The sequence below is a fragment of the Sinocyclocheilus grahami genome, unplaced genomic scaffold (genome assembly GCF_001515645.1).
Source record: "Sinocyclocheilus grahami isolate Dianchi unplaced genomic scaffold, SAMN03320097.WGS_v1.1 scaffold16.1, whole genome shotgun sequence".
NCBI lineage: Eukaryota > Metazoa > Chordata > Actinopteri > Cypriniformes > Cyprinidae > Sinocyclocheilus > Sinocyclocheilus grahami.
The window spans coordinates 1,003-19,494 of NW_015505195.1; the positions used below are offsets into that span (position 1 = coordinate 1,003).

At 37.1% G+C, this 18,492-nt stretch overlaps 1 protein-coding gene across 1 annotated transcript; it reads right to left on the reverse strand.

Moving 5' to 3' along the window:
• Positions 1-5,740: 5,740 nt before the first annotated feature.
• On the reverse strand, positions 5,741-18,448 carry LOC107549659 (low-density lipoprotein receptor-related protein 8-like). Its single transcript, XM_016230836.1, has 11 exons — positions 18,421-18,448; positions 15,383-15,502; positions 14,834-14,959; positions 14,230-14,401; positions 13,911-14,126; positions 12,841-12,959; positions 12,389-12,528; positions 12,013-12,157; positions 9,563-9,637; positions 9,281-9,435; positions 5,741-6,480 (listed from the first exon to the last, which is right to left on the reverse strand). Exons 1-11 carry the CDS (start codon positions 18,446-18,448, stop codon positions 6,451-6,453), a joined length of 1,326 nt encoding a protein of 441 aa, XP_016086322.1. The 3' UTR covers positions 5,741-6,450.
• Positions 18,449-18,492: the final 44 nt, after the last annotated feature.

The window sequence follows — 18,492 nt, forward strand, 5'->3', positions numbered from 1 at the left end:
CTTTAGATTTTGGGTTTGCTTCATATTCACACAATTTGTTCTCAATCATTTACTCACTCTCATGGTTATTCCAAAATGTTCTTTGTTCTGCAGAAGCAAAACACAAAAGAAGATATTTTGAAGAATGCTTCAGCTGTTTAATATTCAGTTGGGTTTTAAACCATTTTTATTGTATAAAACAGATAAGACATTCTTCAGAATATCTTTTTTTTTCCTGTAGAAGAAAGAAAAGTTTGGAATTGCCCAAGAGTAAATAAATGGCAGATTTTTTTTCTCTATTTGAAGAAACATACAGTACTACCACTTATAGTTAGTGCCAAGAGCTGTTATCCAAATGTAAAACACAGTATATATCTCTAGAGTTGCAGGGGAAATATTTGCTGTGAGCATTGCCCAATGAGGACCGGCACCACGGTTCCTGCAAAAGTGGTGTTACGAATACCCTACTGGTAGGGATGGTGTGCAAGACACAGAGATATCGCCACTAATCAAATGGTGGATCTTGTTGACAGAATTTCATTAGATACAATTTCTCTGTTATTGCTTGCCCATTAGTAAATTAGTTTGCTGGAATAACTGTTATCATGTTATAAAGCCACTGACAGATTGGTTTTGCTCCAAAATTCAGCAGTGAACCATGCTTGTTTGTTGATTGAAAGAGCTTTATGGCATGCGGTATCTGAATTATTATTTTAATAATAGGCTACTTCTAAACATTGCGAAAAGTTACTTACATGACTTGCTTGAAGTTAAAAAGAATTTCACCAGGGGAACCCCGTCACAAAGAACATGATTTTTTTTTACTTGGGGACCCCCCCCTTGAAACGCTATTGGAATAGTTTTGAGTAGTAATTGGGGGGGGTTTGTTGTGAAAACCTGGCAACCCTGACCTTAAGAGCGCGCAAGCAGTAGTAAATACTGCTCCATCTGAAAGCACTGCAAGTTTGAGTCGCATAACGTGCATTTGAAAAAGCAACATATGTCAAACATGAGAAGCATTTATTAACCTCTTGTCCAACAAAAGACGTTTAATAACATGTCTTTACTCCAAACTCACTTTATAACGTCAGTCGAGTGTTTAAAATAAATCCTTCTGTGAGGTGATGTGGCTTCTTACACAGAATAACACGCAACATATTTCATAGTTTTCTATGCAGTGATAAAGACTATGTCGATTAGCATTGCATTATAAATATAATTTGTTATAATAAAAATTATATTAAGAACTCAGATAAACCATATATTGTCATAGTCATGTGTTTATTAGCCACATTGAATCAGTGAAAGCAGTTCAACCTTCTGTTTATTCAGCTGCAGCAATCAGGATTTTCCTGGAACTACATGCATTTTCTTTCTTCTGCGGGGCAGATTTGGAGTTTCAGTGCAAGAGCACCCTCTGGCCTTCGGATGGAGCAGTATTTACTATTGATCACAGAGCTGCACATGTAAAGAATCGCAGCCTCTGCCAAATCACGATTGCAGTTTAATTTTCGATTAATCGTGCAGCCCTAGTCTTAAGAGAACGTGAACAGTTGGGAAAGAAATCAGATTCGAAGCAATATCCCAGCAGCCTAATACAGTAAACCTGCAGCTGTCTGTCAAACAACAAAAGAAAAAGAGAAAAATCTTTGTAGCTTTATTATGAATCAGTGTATATTAATTCATGTGAAGACTATGCAGTGTTTTAGTTTTACATTTGATTGAGTTTCTGTATTGTTTCTTACTCGAATGCTACTGTTAAATATATCTAATGTAAGCCTGTCTGAAAGTTAAAGCACTGTTTATTTCATTTGTATCTTTGTTCTTCTTAGAGGCATATTGCATATTGCATTTTTCTTCAATATCGCACAGCCCTAGTGTTTTATGTTTTTACATAAATTCGATTTTTGGTTTTGAGACCAAAAATCATGTAAAAATATAGCTGCAAGCAGCAATTACGGGGCCAAGCACTACAGAAGCAAGCATCAGACCAACTGTACAAATGAGTAATTGAAGCCATCTTAGGTTGATTTTAGTCAAACCAGCTGAAAAATCATGAATACAAACACCAGTAATATGATTTAATGGCTTATCACATATGACCAACAGGTGGCGTTGTTTTCAAATCGATGTGGTGTGCTCTGTGTGAGTTGACAATGGCACACACAGTTTGCTGTCAGTATGTCAAAGCTTTGCAGAGATACAGCCTCATGCGTAGTTTGGCATCATGCCTCAAATTTGTTGCGGCGCTATGCAAAAACGGTTTTGTCTATCAACACAAAATCCATAACTTTTTGTCAGTACAGTCTGAAGATAATCTTACTCGATTTTTGTGAAAATCGGACCAACGGTCTATGAGGAGTCTGAAAAAGTAGGTTTTCAACATAAATCAAAATGTCGGACATGAAGTTTGGCAAACTATGGCAAAATTGGTATCTATGTTCTCAGCAAGACCCAAGGTGTATTTTGAGACCAGTTATATTCCAATAGGCTAATTTGATCAAAAGTTATTAGCATTTTTGGAAATTTAATTATTAGTGGTTAATGAATGGTTTTTCATTTTTTGACGAATAGGTGGCGCTGTGACCAAATTGATGCGGCATGGTCAGTGTGAGGTGACAATGGCACATAAAAAGTTTGGTGTCAATATCTCAAAGCTTTGCAGAGATACAGCCCCAGATGCAGCTTGGCATCATTCCAGAAAATTTGTGGATGAGTTAAGTGATACCCGTTTCGTATATCGGCACAAAATCCATAATTTTTTCAAATTCAAATTTGAGTCAAATTTGGTGAAAATTGGACCAACGGTCTAGGAGGAGTTTAAAAAAGTAGGTTTTTAAAGAAAATCAAAATGGCGGACAGGAAGTTTGGCTGACTAAGGAAACATTGGTATCACGGTTCTCAGCATGACCCAAGAAGTCTATTAATACCAGTCTCATTACAATAGGCAAAATTCAAAGAAAACTATTAGCATTTATTTGAAATTTCATTATAACTTTTGACCACAAGTTACTTTCAGGTCATGGCTTCGATGGTACATACAAAGTTTCGTAATGGTACACCGACGCATTCGTAAAATATAGCATTTTATATCATAATACTCTTGTAGTCAATGGCAATTTCATGTTTTGTTCAATTATAGCACCACCAAGACGCAGAATCCCACCAAATTTTGTGTCCTTAGAGTGTGCCCATACATATCTAAATCTGAAAATATCAAATTTTGTTTTGGAGTTATAGACATTTTTATATATGAGAAGAGAAAAAATGACTGATGGCCGACGTTGCATTTTTTTGCCACTTACTATAAAAAAAATGGCAATTGGGCATTTGCATGTAACCGGCTATGTTTCAGAATTTCCTACGGTGGTTTTGTGTAGATCGGAGTAACAGTTTTTAAGATATTGGCAAATGTTTTTAAAGCACTAAAATGCAACGCTGCACAAACCATAAGGCAAAACTTGGCATGTTTGGTATCGCTTGAAAATAAGTCGACCACACCCATAGTTATAAGCATGTGAATATTTGATTTTACCACTAAGTGGCGCTGGCTCGAAACTTCTCCGGCTCCTTCAGGGCAACGTGCTGATGACCCATACCAAGTTTCGTATTGATACGCTATTGCGTTCATAAAATACAGCATTTTAGTACAAATTTCAAAATGGCTGATATGGGACAATTGGATATCAATTGACTCGGCCTGTTGCCCTGAATCTATTGAGACCAATTTTATGATTTGTGGGAAAAGTGTTCAGGTTAACTTATAAGCAAAAATAGCAAATTTTCCTATTTCCGGACCACTAGGTGGCGCTGCACTGAAACACAGCAGGTAGCCTCAGGTCATGGTTGTTAAATCACACACAAAGTTTGGTCTCAATACGCCAAACCGTTGCGGAGATATAGCCTCACATGCATTTTTACGTGCTCTTCGTCAAATTAGTTTGCGCATTATTCGAGAACGGTTTAACGAACCAATTTGAATTCCATAACTTTTTGCCAGCATGGTCTGAAGATGATCTGAGCCAATTTTGGTGAAAATCAGACAAACCATCTAGGACGAGTTCGAAAAAGTAGGTTTTTCAACTATTAAAAATAGAGAAAAAAACTAGACCTTACGATTTTTGGTGTCCATTCGACTTGGCATGAGCCAAGGATTCAGAGGAATTTTTCTTCTAGACCTTTCAGTTCAAAAGTTATTAGCATAAACATGAGTGAAACTTTGGACAAGTGGTGGCGCTAGAGAGTTTGAGATAGACTCAAAATTTGCTGTGGTTAATGATGATACCTCATCATTATTAGTCACTATCAGTGTGCCAAATTTCATAACTTTCCCGCAAGCGGTTCTATGGGCTGTAATGTCTACGTAATGTCTCGTTCCCTCCTCTCAGGGAACCACGGTTATGCTGAGTAACCAGAGACGTTTACATCTTTTCCTTTAAAGGGGTGGTTGATTGCGATTTCACTTTTTTAACGTTAGTGAGTAATGTTGCTGTTTGAGCATAAACAATACCTGCAAAGTTACGAAGCTGAAAGTTCAATGTAAACGGATATATTGTCTTTTAAAATTCTGGCAGTTTAATGCCTACAAAAATGGCTGGTAGGGACTACAAGTTACTTCCCGGGCTCATGACGTAACAAACCCAGATAAACCCCCCCCTCGGGAAAGGGCAGCAAAGGGGGTGAGGCCATGCTGCGCTGCTTTAGAGAAGAGGAAGAGAAAACTAGGGGTGCACGTAAAAATCTATTCATATATGAATCGCGATTCTGTCTTCTAATGATTCTAATGGATTCACAAGTTTCTAAATCACTGTTCTAAAGCAGCGGTTCTTAACACTGTTCCTCGCGTCCCCCTGCTCTGCATCTCTCTCTCTCTCTCATTCAGCTCAGCTCCAACGATGAACTGTTCCAATGATACACTTATTTTCACATAGCTATGAGAAGCGTTAAACATGGACGCGCATGCAGTTGCCGTACTGTATTAAAGCTTTAATCAGGATAAAACCGTATATTAAAAGCTAACATAAGCAGTAGCATTTACAAATAACAGCGTATCTAAAAGTATGAGACAACAAACAAAAAACATAGGCCTACCATTAAAAGCCGTGCTCGCACAGGTTCTGCATGATCCTCTTCAATAATATCCTCTGCTTCTCAATCGGGCTCAAACTGATAAGCGATATTAACGACGCCGTTGTTTACAATACAACAGGAGTACATGCCCCTGAGGTTAGGGGCGGGACGTTTAGACACGCACTAGAGGCGGTTTAGCCAATCACAAAACACTGGGCTAGCTAACCAATCTGAGCCCATTGCCTATTTCTAAGGGAGGGGCTTCATAGCAGGAAATGATCTGTGTGTTTCTCAGAGAAGGGACAGAGCAGTGTGGAATAAATGTGAAAAATAATGTGTTTTTTTTAAACTAAGCATTAACACGTTAGACTTCATCCCATAAACACAATCAAGCCTAGAAAAAAAACAGTGAACCACCCCTTTAACAAAAGAATAATTAAATGTACACAATAAGGGAAAAGAATTGGTTAAGAAATATAGCAAAAGTACATTTCCAACTTTTATTTCTCGTAACATGATACATTTATATGTTGGGGTTAGAGTCATTAAAAACATTCAAACCACCTTTTTTCAAATTATGTACAATCAGAATGTAGAGAAAAAAAAATCAGTTTTACAGCCAAATGATTAACAGTTTTATCACTATAACTTAAAGAGAACAGGAAAAGTGATCTAAACCAGAAAAAAATAAATAGCATTTCTTTTTTTTCTCCTCACATAATAAATATAACAATCACCTCTGTAGTCTAAAGCATGAATTTCAAAATAAAAAAAACTTTCCTAACTGATTTTGTCTCTAGGCAAACATTACAAAGACAAGACAGATTGTTCAACTTATGAGCCTATGAATTCAATGGTGAACAGACATTTATCACTTCATAAATTACAGCAGTAGAAAGTAACCAGAACAGCACCCTAAAACAAGCTTAAAACTGATAAACGTCATGTAATAACTCAGCTCTGGTGTACCATATAACATTATCAATTAATTATTGACCTAAAGCTCAGAACACTGTCATGATGACATTTTGCCATTCCGTGTCCAATATAATCCACACATGCAAATGGTAAGATGGAAATATACTGCGTACAGTTACATGGCTATTATTCAGACCGATATAATTAAGTTAAAGGCACTGAAAAATCTGATAGTGACTATAGCGTATTTTTATAAGACAAACATGTTCCACTGAACGCTTAGTTTGACTGTTGTTCTATATGATTATCGATCATAAACAGACACTCGGCAATCATTTTTGGGGTCACCAAGCAAGATGTTTGTGTGGAATCCATCTGCCTGCCTCACTTAACTTTCTCTCGTGCCCAAACACGGCAGGAAATGGGGGCTGTGATATCCACCACAGGAAGGCTACAGTTCCTGTCACAGGAAAACTGTCCATATCAGTGTGTTGAACAACTCTGTGTGCCATCCTGAAGATACAAGTAACACATTAGTTATGCAAACAAGCATGCACTTGAAAATGGCAAGAGGAAAAACAATACAGAAAACAGTAGTCATCAAATCGAAATTCAAATAATTTGTTTCCTTAAAGGGGCTATGTATATATATAGAACTCAGAAACCCTTGTTATTAGTGACACCGGTGGCAGTTAAGTGAACTGCAGCCAGCAACTTATTGCTTGTGCTCGCACTCGTGCACATGTGAGTGACGTGACATGTGGCCAAGTATGGTGACCCATACTCGGAATTAGTGCTCTGCATTTAACCCATCCAAAGTGCACACACACACTGTGAACACACACCCGTAGCAGTGGGCAGCCATTTTTTTTATGCTGCGGCGCCCGGGGAGCAGTTGGGGGTTCGGTGCCTTGCTCAAGGGCACCTCAGTCGTGGTATTGAAGGTGGGAGAGAGCGCTGTACATTCACTCCCCCCACCTACAATCCCTGCTGGTACGAGACTCGAACCCACAACCTTTGGGTTACGAGTCCGACTCTCTTACCATTAGGCCACGACTCCTCCATGTAACATACAGTCATGGCCAAAAGTTTTGGCAGTGACATCAATTTTATGTTTTGCAAAGTTTGCTGCTTCAGTATTTGTAGATTATTTTTCCACGTTTCTATGGTATACTGAAAAACAATGATAAGCATATCATAAATTTTAAAGGCTTTTATTGGCAAAAAAATGTGTGTCAATATTTACAGTGTTGACCCTTGTTCTTAACCTCTGCAATTCGCTCTGGCATGCTGGATATTAGTTTCTGGGCCAAATCCTGACTGATGGCGATCCATTCTTGCCTTATTAGTTCTCGGAGTTGATCACAATTCGTGGGCTTCTGCTTGTCTACTCGCCTTTTCAGGACGGACCACAGGTTCTCTATGTTACGGAGTTGTCAATCCGGTGAGTTGTCTAGCCACGGATCCAAAAAATTTCAATATAATGATCTTCGAGCCACTTCTTTATCACTCTTGCTTTGTGACATGGTGCTCCATCATGCTAGAAAATGCACGGATCATCACCAAATTGCTCATGGATCGTTGGAAGAAGTTGCTCTTGGAGGACGTTTTGATACCATTCTTTATTCATGGCAGTGGTTTTAGGCAGAATTATGAGAGAGCTTACTCCCTTGGCTGAAAAGCAACCCCACACATGGATGGTCTCAGGATTCTTCACTGTTGGCACAAGACAGGACTCATGATAGCATTCACCTTTTCTTCTCCGAACTATCGATGTTTCGAACAGTTGGAATGGAGCTTCATCAGAGAAAATAACTTTGCACCAGTTTTATACTGTCCAATCCTTGTACTTCCTGCACAATTTCAGTCTGTCCTTGATGTTTTTCTTGGAGAGAAGTGGCTTCTTTGCTGCCCTTCTTGACACCAGGCCGTTGTCCAAAATTCTTGGCCTCACTGTGCATGCAGATGCTCTCACACCAACCTGCTGCCATTCCTGAGCAAGCTCTGGACTGCTGGTGACATGATTCCATAGCTGACTCCTCAGGAGGAGACGGTCCTGGCGCTTGCTGGACACTCTGGGACGTCCTGAAGTTAGCTGGTCATTACAACTCTCATTCCGGCGTAATAATCAATTAAATTTGTTGCCGTACCATGGGTGCAGCAGGCACAATGATATTACACAGCGCCTGAAAATAGTCCCCAGCACGCTCCCCGTGCAAGCAGGTGGTCACGTTGATTATGTTGACGGAAGTTAGCCTATTTTCAGGCGCTGTGTAATATCATTGCGCCTGCTGCACCCATTATTACACCGGAATGAGAGTATAGTTCCTAGACATATCGGCATAGAAAATCGCAACTTTTAATTTTTCGTCGGTCTTAGTACACAATGTAACTACAGAAGAGTCAAGTTTTAAATAGGAAAAATATAGAAACTCTTTGGTCATTTTTGAGCGAGATGCTAACGGTCTAATCAGATTCAATGATCTATGCTAAGCTACAGCTAAACGTGCTACCGCCAGACCCAGAGATCGGCTGAATGGATTCGAAAATGGTAAAACTCAACTGTTTAACTTTAGGGGATTTGGAAAATGAGCCTATTTTCAAAAACAGTGGAGTGTTCCTTTAAGTTTTTTGACAAGCTGATCACACATTGGCAATAAAAAAAAGTTATAATACATGAAATTCTTACACATAGCCCTTAAATGCATTAATTGATAAAGTACTATAATGGATTTTTATTTTCAATTTCCATTTCAATGAATGGTCATTCCATTTTTCCTTTCCTTTAATTAATCTTTATCCATTTTTAAATGGAATAAAGTTTTTTTTTAAACATTTTTGTGGAAACTGTAATACACTACCATTGAAAAGTTGGTGGAAAGTAAAAAAAAAAATATTCAGCACTTTTATTCAGCAAGGTGGCATTAAATTGATCAAATGTAACAGTAAAGACACTTATAATGTTACAAAATATTTCAATTTCAAATAAATGCTGTTTCAAATTTTCTATTCATCAAAGAATTCTGAAAAATGTATTACAGTTTTCTCAAAATATTAAGAAGCAAAGTTTTGAGCACCAAATCAACATTTTAGAATGATTTCTGAAGGATCATCATATGACACTGAAGACTGACGTAATATATATTTAGGTGTGCATAATGTTTAAATGTCTTTCTATGAGAGATATTTTCATAAGATGCACAGTTTTTCATTTTGTTCCCTGTACAGACTGAAATGAATGAATGAATGAATGAATGATTGTAATTGTGTCTCTGTAATTTGAGTTTGAAGGCTATAAAACACTCACTCTTACTTTATGCTCATGTACTATAGGCAGCCTGGATAACAGAAGAGGATCCTGGGATTCTTTAAGCGTCACTTCTCCGAGAGGAGAACGAGAACGAGAGGCACAGAATTCAGATCTCTGCCGCCATAGCACTGCCCCCACCAAAAGCAAACTGATGATGACTAACAGACGAAGAACAAATAAAGGTGATCAAGGGAACATCAGTCCAATTACTGTAAGCAGTGACACAGAAAGTCACTTCTCAAAATGATGAATGCAAGAAGGTTGCAACAGAGAAGTTAGACCAACCAGTCAATGAGAGGAGCCATGCAAATTGTGAATCAGGAAGTGGCGTTCTTGTTTTCGACTGCAATGGATCACTGTCTGAAAATGCAAAATAAAACAGCTTATTTGTACATTTTTAATGAAGGAAGAAACATTTCCGTTAACCAACGTGCCATCCTTGCCAAAAGCATGAAACTATCATGCTGATTAGAGGATTATTATTAAGCAAAATAATCTATATTCCTGTTCAGCCTATATCATGTTAATATATTTATTAACATTTATTTTTTTATCGGATCCCTGTTGTTCTATGAAACACTTGTTTTTAAGGACATTTTCATTTACTTTTGTACAGTAATCAATTTATGTATTTGTTCTTGATCCTTAAGGAAATCCAATTCAAGTATAACAAACTACACGTGGTATTCAAGCAGAAGTGGTATTCACAAAAGTGTGATGCCACAGCAAGTGTAGCGTGACGGATCGTTGTCTGAAAATGCTAAATAAATCAACAAAAACATTTTTTTTAAATGCAACAAATCACATAACCACGCATATAGTTAGCAAAGCAAATTCAAAGGCTTTTCTTATTTAAATAACTTCTGTACATTTTAAAAATAACTTAAGAGGAAGGAAGAAACATTTCTGATATGTTCTTGACATTGAAGGCTGTGCATCCAATTAAACTGTATTGTGGTACAAATTGACTTGTCACTTATGCTTGCTGAAGCCAGACAAATTGCATTAAAGTATTATAAACATTAGCATCATGAAATTATGTAAAGCTGATTTGAGACAATATGTACTAGGAAATAGGGTTGCAAAGGGGTGGAACATTTCCGGTAAATTTCCGGAAACTTTCCCAAAATCCCTGGAATATTCCAAAAAATCCTGGAAAGTTTCCAAAATTTCTGGAATATTTCCTAAATTTACTGTACATTTTCCACCTTTTTGCAACCCTACTGGGAAAAGCGATATACAAATAAAACTGACTTGACAAAGTAAAAGTTAAAAAAAAATTAAGAACACAATGCTATGCTGTTCTTGTCAAATCAAGAGGTGACTAGAAACCAAAATTATCTATATTCCTGTTCAACCTGTCATGTTAATCATTTAGTATTTTATCGGATCCCTGTAGTTCAATGAAATATTCATGTATTTTAATGTTTGGTTTTAAGGACATTTTCGTTTAGGTGTAGGATGATACATTTTTGTACTTGTTTTGTTACATACTTATTTAGTACTTTCTCCACTGACTGGTCTAAAACAAAGTATAAAAACAAAACCACACTCCCACAAGAAACCTTTGCAAAAACCAAGCCCAAATGGTATTCACAGCAATGGTGTGACCCCACATCAAATGTAGCATCTTGGAAAGTACATTTCACACTTTTTTTCAAAACTTGCGTGATAATTCACAGCACAGATGAAGCGGCGTGTTACTGTACAGTACACAGACTCTTTGAGCTACAAAAGCAAAGAAAAGCCATTTATAGCAACTACAATATTACATTTACCAATTGACCAGATGCAAACAAAAGTAACATGTTTACAAGGCAGGTGCTTCTCCAACAAAAGAGCAAAATAAGCGAGCTATGATCCACTTAACAGTAAATTATAACTGAGCCAGTAACTGGGAACCACAAATCTACACAGACACAAATGCTCACTAACCAAAAATAGATGAGCAAATTAATCAAGTTTTTCAGAGTAGAGATGGGTGACTCGGAGAGAGAAACAAACCTCACCAAGAGTACAGCATGACCTGAAGTTTCATGCACACACAGAGGTACAAACACGTCATCAAATCGAAAAAAATTAATTTGCTCTCTACGCACAGATTGAAACTATGAAATCATGCTTTTGTTTTGAAGCAAATGCGATTAACCTCACATTCTTTTGAATTTGTAGGGAAAACACATGTGGACTAATCTACTCATTCTGTTTTATTATTATTTTCCACAATTCAGAATGAAAGTCATCAGAACAAATGAAAGTATGACTTATGTAATGTCTAAACACACAAATATGCAAACTACTTGGATGCTTTTTAAACGGTTTACGGAAAGATTGCGGAAATTACATAATATCTTCTGCAGAGCTGCTGTATAGCGGAATCTTACAGCATCGACACTTTTATCTAACAATGAACTGACCTGAGCTGAATAAAGACACTATGGTTTTCTGTAGAGCTGTTAATAGCTTAACTGAACTTTGAACCTTTACACTGTTATTGAACTAAACCAACAAAGAATAATGACACTATTTTCTGTTTAGAGCTGCTTTGCGTCAGAATTTGAATTTGTCTGACATTAAGTGTCATTTTCCTGTTTATTACTGTGACGCTGCTTTGAATATTTATTAAACAGTGCATTCATGTATAACACACTTAACTTGGCTCTACCAAGAACAGAAGTTAGTTACGGTACTATATGGAACAAAAACAAGTTATGTAAGAGAATATTTTTGACTACCTGTAGGCTGTAACAGTGGATGAAGGATGACCAGTCCAGCCGGTGAAACAGAACCAAGTCTCTGAGAAACCTGGAGCATGTTGCCATTGTGCTTGTCTGCACTACAAATAGAGTTGGTCATTTGGTCACTCCAGTACACTCGACTCTGCAGGGGACATACATAAGAAATTCACTACTCCATTATCAATGCAACATCAATATTAGATTTTAATTAATGTTGTTATAAATCAATAAAAATGCTTAATGGATCATATTCAATATTATTAAGAGTGAAACAGGCATGTTTTGTTTTTGTTTTATTATAAAAGTAAACTGGTCATTGGTAGGGAAATACTTATATAGAATGAAGAAAAGTGATATGCGTTGTGTTATGAACCTCAAATATGGCCAGTCCAAACGGTTGATCCAGATATCCGTTGGACTCTACAACCGTCTTTCTATGTTGTCCATCAAATGCAACCCTTGATATTGTGCGCAGACCTGAGTCAGCCCAGTACAGCAGACCACGAGTGATATCTAAATGAGGAAAGAAAAATTAAAAAATCGGTTTATTTATTTATTGATTGTTAATTTCCTGTTTAATACTGTGAAGCGGCTTTCAAACCTTTATTGTATAAAGCACTATAACAATAAAGGTGACTGGATTTCACAGTTTATCTAACTCTTATCTTGTTTTCAGGTGTATGATCCATGATTGGTTTATGGATGGGTTTGGTATAATTTATAAAAAAAAAAAAAAAAACCTTGATGCAATAAGTGATGAAGTAAAATATGGAGTGATAAAAGCAAGTTAGATTTTACAACTTAATTGCTTATGAGAAGTCTAACCCAAGGAGATTGCGACAGGATAGCGTATAGATGAAGTAATCAGTGCTATTCTGCTCGTCCCATTCAAACTGGCACGCTCAATTCTGGGAGACGTCTCACTATCTGCCCAGAACACATACCTGGGAAGAAAAACATGTTCAAATCATTCAGACAAACTCACTAAATTCATTCAAATATTATCCAACCTTAAAGCGATACTCCACACAAAAAAATGTATTTCTCTTTTCAATTACTCACCCTCATGCTGACCCAGACGTATATGACTTTCTTTTTTCTGTTGAACACAAACAGAGGTTTTTACAAAAAGAATCCATCTCTGTGAGTACAGAAAATGAATTTGATGGGTAACTCAAAATTGAGGCTTCAAAAACCATGCAAAAGAACATGACGGTAATCCATACAACCTTAGCTGATGAATCAATGTCTTCTGAAGCAAAACAGTAGGTGTGTGAGAAAAATACTAATAATGCTTGACGTAACGATAAACTCACGCATGAAGTGACAGTCCTCTGTGCCTCTGCATTACTTCTTCATAACACGTTTTCGTCATACTTCAAAATGTGCTGATGTTACATTAAGAATGCATTCATAAATCTGCATTTGAAACAATGGTTTATAGTTAAAAAAAGTTTAAAACATTAGTATAAGACATTGATTCATCAGCTAAGGTCGAATGGATTACTATCATGTTCGTTTTACATGGTTTTTGAAGTGTCAACATTAAGGGACCCATGAACTCGCATTATATAGAATCACAGAGATGCATTATTTTTCGAAAAATCTCTATGTTCCACTGAAGAAAGAAGGTCATTTACATCAAGACAGCCTGAGGCTGAGTAAATGATGAGAGAATTTTTATTTTTTGGGTGGAGTACCCATTTAAAGACAACAAAAAATCAATATTGGCCATATCTTTCCTGAAAAAATGTTCTTGCTCTTATTGTACACAATTCATCACTCTGACAAATGTTTTCTTTATTATTATTAATCAAAATATTAGCACTTGTCACATTACACGTCAAATTTATGTGACAATCAACTATATAGAGAAGAAGACACAGTATTTTTACCCTAGCAGCGGCTGGACAGCAACTGCAGTAGGTCTGGAGAGCCCAGAGATGAGCTCACTTTGTTTGGAGCCATTCAGAGAGGCCACGTGTAAAGCATGAGTGTCGGTGCTGACCCAGTACAGAAGCTCATGGATCCAGTCTACCGCCAATCCCAGAACGCCTATGGAAGCCTTTAACAACACAGCTGGTCTATAGTCACTGGAGTCTAAAGACACCCTGAAATAGACAAATATGTTTTGTGTTGGAACGATTTTTAAGCATTTGAGCATTAATGATATTAATGGGTAAAATTTTCAATTTAATTTATAATGCTCTGCACCTGTAGATGATGTCATTCTCAGGACTGGTCCAATATAACGTGTTCTTTGCATTAAGTGCTGAAACAGGTCCTGGTGAGGCTCTTTTATATGTGATGTTTCTTTGCTCAGAGATGCTGAGGTCCATCCATTTAACACCCTCGTGAGTGCTGACCGCCACATGAACAGCAACACCTGTACAAGACCAAATCTGTGTCAATATTGTTTACTAAAACTATTAAAAATCAATTTTGTTCACTGAATTAAAGCTGAAATAAATGTAAAATAAAAGATAAATATTAGATAATTAGAATATTAAAACTTAAATTAAAAATAGAAATGTGGCCTTTTACTTCAAACCGAATAATAAAAAAAAAAGATAAACTAAATAGAAATATTAGAAAAACAATCGAATAATACTGAAAAAAGCAAATACCAAAACTTAAACTAAAATTAAAACAAAAAAATTTACAAATAAAAGCCATTTCAAAATATGAAGAAATACTATAATGTAAAATAATAATATTAAATGGACACTGACACAAGTATACACACAAAATACTCAAGATATGCAATCTTGACTGTCTGTGTCTTTACGGGCCAATTACATCGAAATCTTCCTCTCACCTGTAGCCTTGCACTGTCCAGTCCCAGCGGTCAGCACATACCCATCCTGACATTCACACGCAAGAGATCCATTGGTACGGACACAAATTTGATCACACTCATCTGAATCAAGACAGTGGTCCACATCTAGAAGTGAAAAGTTAGTATTTGAGTGGAAAAGTTAAATCTACTATGACACTTTTAAAAGATAATACATGTTTTGTGTGTTTTTGAAGACAACTGATTTATTGTGGTAAACTATAGCATAACCAAAATAGTAAAGCAGGACAAGCTAATTTTATGACATTTAAATGAGTATTCAGTAAATGTTCCCATATTAACACACAAAGAAATGATCGGTTTCATCTCACAAGGAGCCTGTCGCCTCACAGGGGCAGGCATGTTTAGATCATATGAGCTGCTGAATACTACTACTTTTGTACACTACATGGAAAAAAAATGTATGAACACTGACTGTTCTACTGTGCTATTTCTACAACAACACTGTAACTAGTTTACATTGGACCATGCAATCATTTAAACAGTTGACCAGTGTGACTAAATTCTCACCCTGACAATGTGTGTCCTGGACCAGCCTCATTCCACTGGGGCAGTCACACATGAAACCAAGGGGTAGATCAATACACAGGTGAGAGCAGCCACCGTTATGGATGTCACATTCGTTGTCATCTACAGAAACAGAGAAATAAAGACAAATAGTTAATTTATCTAAAAAAAAATTCTACATCTTTCTCTGCATGTTATTTTTAATCCATATATATATATATATATAATTAATACACTGCTGTTCAAAAGTTTGGAATCTGTTCAAAAGTTTGGAATCAGTAAGATTTGTAATGTTTTTTTTAAAGAAGTCTCTTCTGCTCATCATGGCTGCATTTATTTGATCAGAAATACAGAAAAGAAAACTGTAATATTGTGAAATATTATTGCAATTTAAAATAATGGTTTTCTATTTTAATATACTTTAAAATATAATTTATTGCTGATCAAACCTGAATTTTCAGCATCATTACTCCAGTCTTCAGTGTCACATGATCCTTCAGAAATCATTCTAGTATGCTGATTTAATAGGCTTATTTTAAAGCACTTTTTACACAAGCATCTATAAGTGTCCTGATTCAGATCATCTCGTTAGAAGTGAGCTCCGTGCATGAACTGTGTTCCAATTGACATGCTCCCTTGACACAGTGTCCATTGCTCCCTACTCCCTGAGCAGGGGAAATCCGTTGAAGTTTACTTCACTTCGGAATATTCATTTACAGATTTGCGCTGCGCCACTGCCTGCAGCGTCTTCACACCCAAACAAAACTTACAAGAGAAGCGTGAAGTGGGACATAATATACCTCTGTAAATAAATACTATTTAAATTCACGTCTCGCACACTTAAATGCCCTTTGTATGGAACATATACGCTCCCTTCAAACTGGAATCATGGAGGAATATCCGGTAATGTCCACTTCGCAGGGCACTTACAGTCAAATATAGCAAATGTATGAAGCAATAAGAGAAACACACAAAATGTGCAGAGCGGGGGTACGCGAGGACTGGAATTGAGAACCGCTGTTCTAGACATGCCAAAAATTTGAGGCTACAGCACAGCAGCTCTTCTTCTTCGTCGTCTCCTCTGATGCGCTCACTCAACCAAGCGTTCTAACCACGACCTCGCCCCTCCTCACCCCCCAACCATTTGAATTTCTGTAGGCGGGAATTATTTTAATGATATTCCAATGAGCCGCTTTGTGATATCACAAAGCCCGGAAAACAAACGCTGTAGTCCAAACGAGCCGTTTGCTGTAGTTCTTGAAAATGGATTTTTAAAAAACTGAATATCTCCCTTTGGAGTGGACTTTGAGATTTGTAACTTTCTAGATCTTTTTTATGCCCAAACATTACACACTGACTAAAATTAAAAAAGTGAAAAGGCATAATAGGACCCCTTTAAATGTCATGTATTATAATATGTTCAATTAAAATATGGGCAATTACGTAAATATTTTATGCCTGTATATAATTCATAGAACAAATGTACCTTTTCAGATGAATCCTTTTTACTGGGATTCTGCTTTGTCTGTCATGGGTTATTCAGTGATGTAATTAAACTATCAAAGCACAATTTTAAATAGATTAGTTGATTTAGTATTTTATATTAATGACACTTTAAAATATATATAAATATTAATACGAATGTTATCAAAAGTCATTTATACATTCTATAAAATTTAGTAAACTTTTTTCATTTACATTCTGTATAATGAGAGGGCCAACTTTAGGGTTGGGCCGATAGACGATGCCATCGTCCATCGCCGATTGCTGATAGACATCACAATGTTGAGCACCACGCTTTTCCCTCGCAGTATATCATTGGGTAATTATACTACATATATTTCGGGCATCAGGGAGCCGCTATTATACCTGGCATTGAAACTGCGTTTGAATGCACGATCGGTTTTTAGTTTCACTTTCACTTTCGACATTCACGATCGCACGTACTCTGTTTATACTACGGAGCAGCAGTACTTACCACACATTTTACAAGATTAGATGTTTGTCAGTGGTGCTCAGGATCTGCAAATCATTCGCCATCGTCCTCAATCATCTCTCCTTACTCTGTTTATGTGATAAGTGAAATTTTATGTACTGTAATGTAACAGGCACACCGTGTCCGAGCTTGTAGATCGTGTACACTAATTCGGGCACTGGTAAGTTCCCTGACTCACTGCACTTTGGGACAGTGATCACTCGAATTCCAGTGACATGATTACGTACAGCGTCAATGGACAACTTAGTAGAACGTCACCGCTTGAATTAATAAACAACAGACAGAACCGATCTCCTTTTTGATATTATTTTCTATTCTCTTTAAGCACATCGTTCTGTTACATGTTCTTACAACATTTCAGCCGAATATTAATTATAAATGTTATATAAATGTGTTTGTTACCTGTCTAGCTATGTGCATAAATGTTGAAATATATACGAATTATGTTGAAAAAAACGGGTTGTCTTTTCAAATCTACTATAGCGTGTCATTATATTTATCGAGTTGGCTCATGTGATTTATGTTTTACGCTTCAGAAATGTGACGCTATTTCCGGTAAGGGAGCATAGTGAGCTCCGATGCTCCCTAGTTTTTGTGGTGCATTGTGGGACTTTTCAGGGAGCAAACGTTCCAGTGCACTGGAAGGATTTCACGATTGAGACAGCCTTTAAAATGGCCGACTCCCTGATCAGTGCCCTAACTACTGAACAAGGGAGCTGATTGAGATGCACCATCTGTCTACACTGGATGCAACAAAGAGACCATTGAAAATCATTTGAAATTTGTGTCAGCAGCACGTCATAAATAGAACGCGGCAGCAGTTTACTGTCGGGGATTTGTCGTGTCGCGCCACACCGCACCGCATCCAGTGTAGACAGCATCACTGATTATAATAAGTTCTATACACTGATATATAATGAATCGCTGTTATAGATCAGTGGTTCTATAGTATTTTGTCGCACCGCTTGCTTCCGGTGTAGACACGGTATTAGAAATCGTTATTTGTTTTCCGTGCCATATATAAGGATCCAGGGTTCAGGCAAACCCCCGCCCCCGCTGATGTCTTCGTCCATCGCGATGTTTCACTGTAGACATCGTCCAACCCGTTTTATTTGTA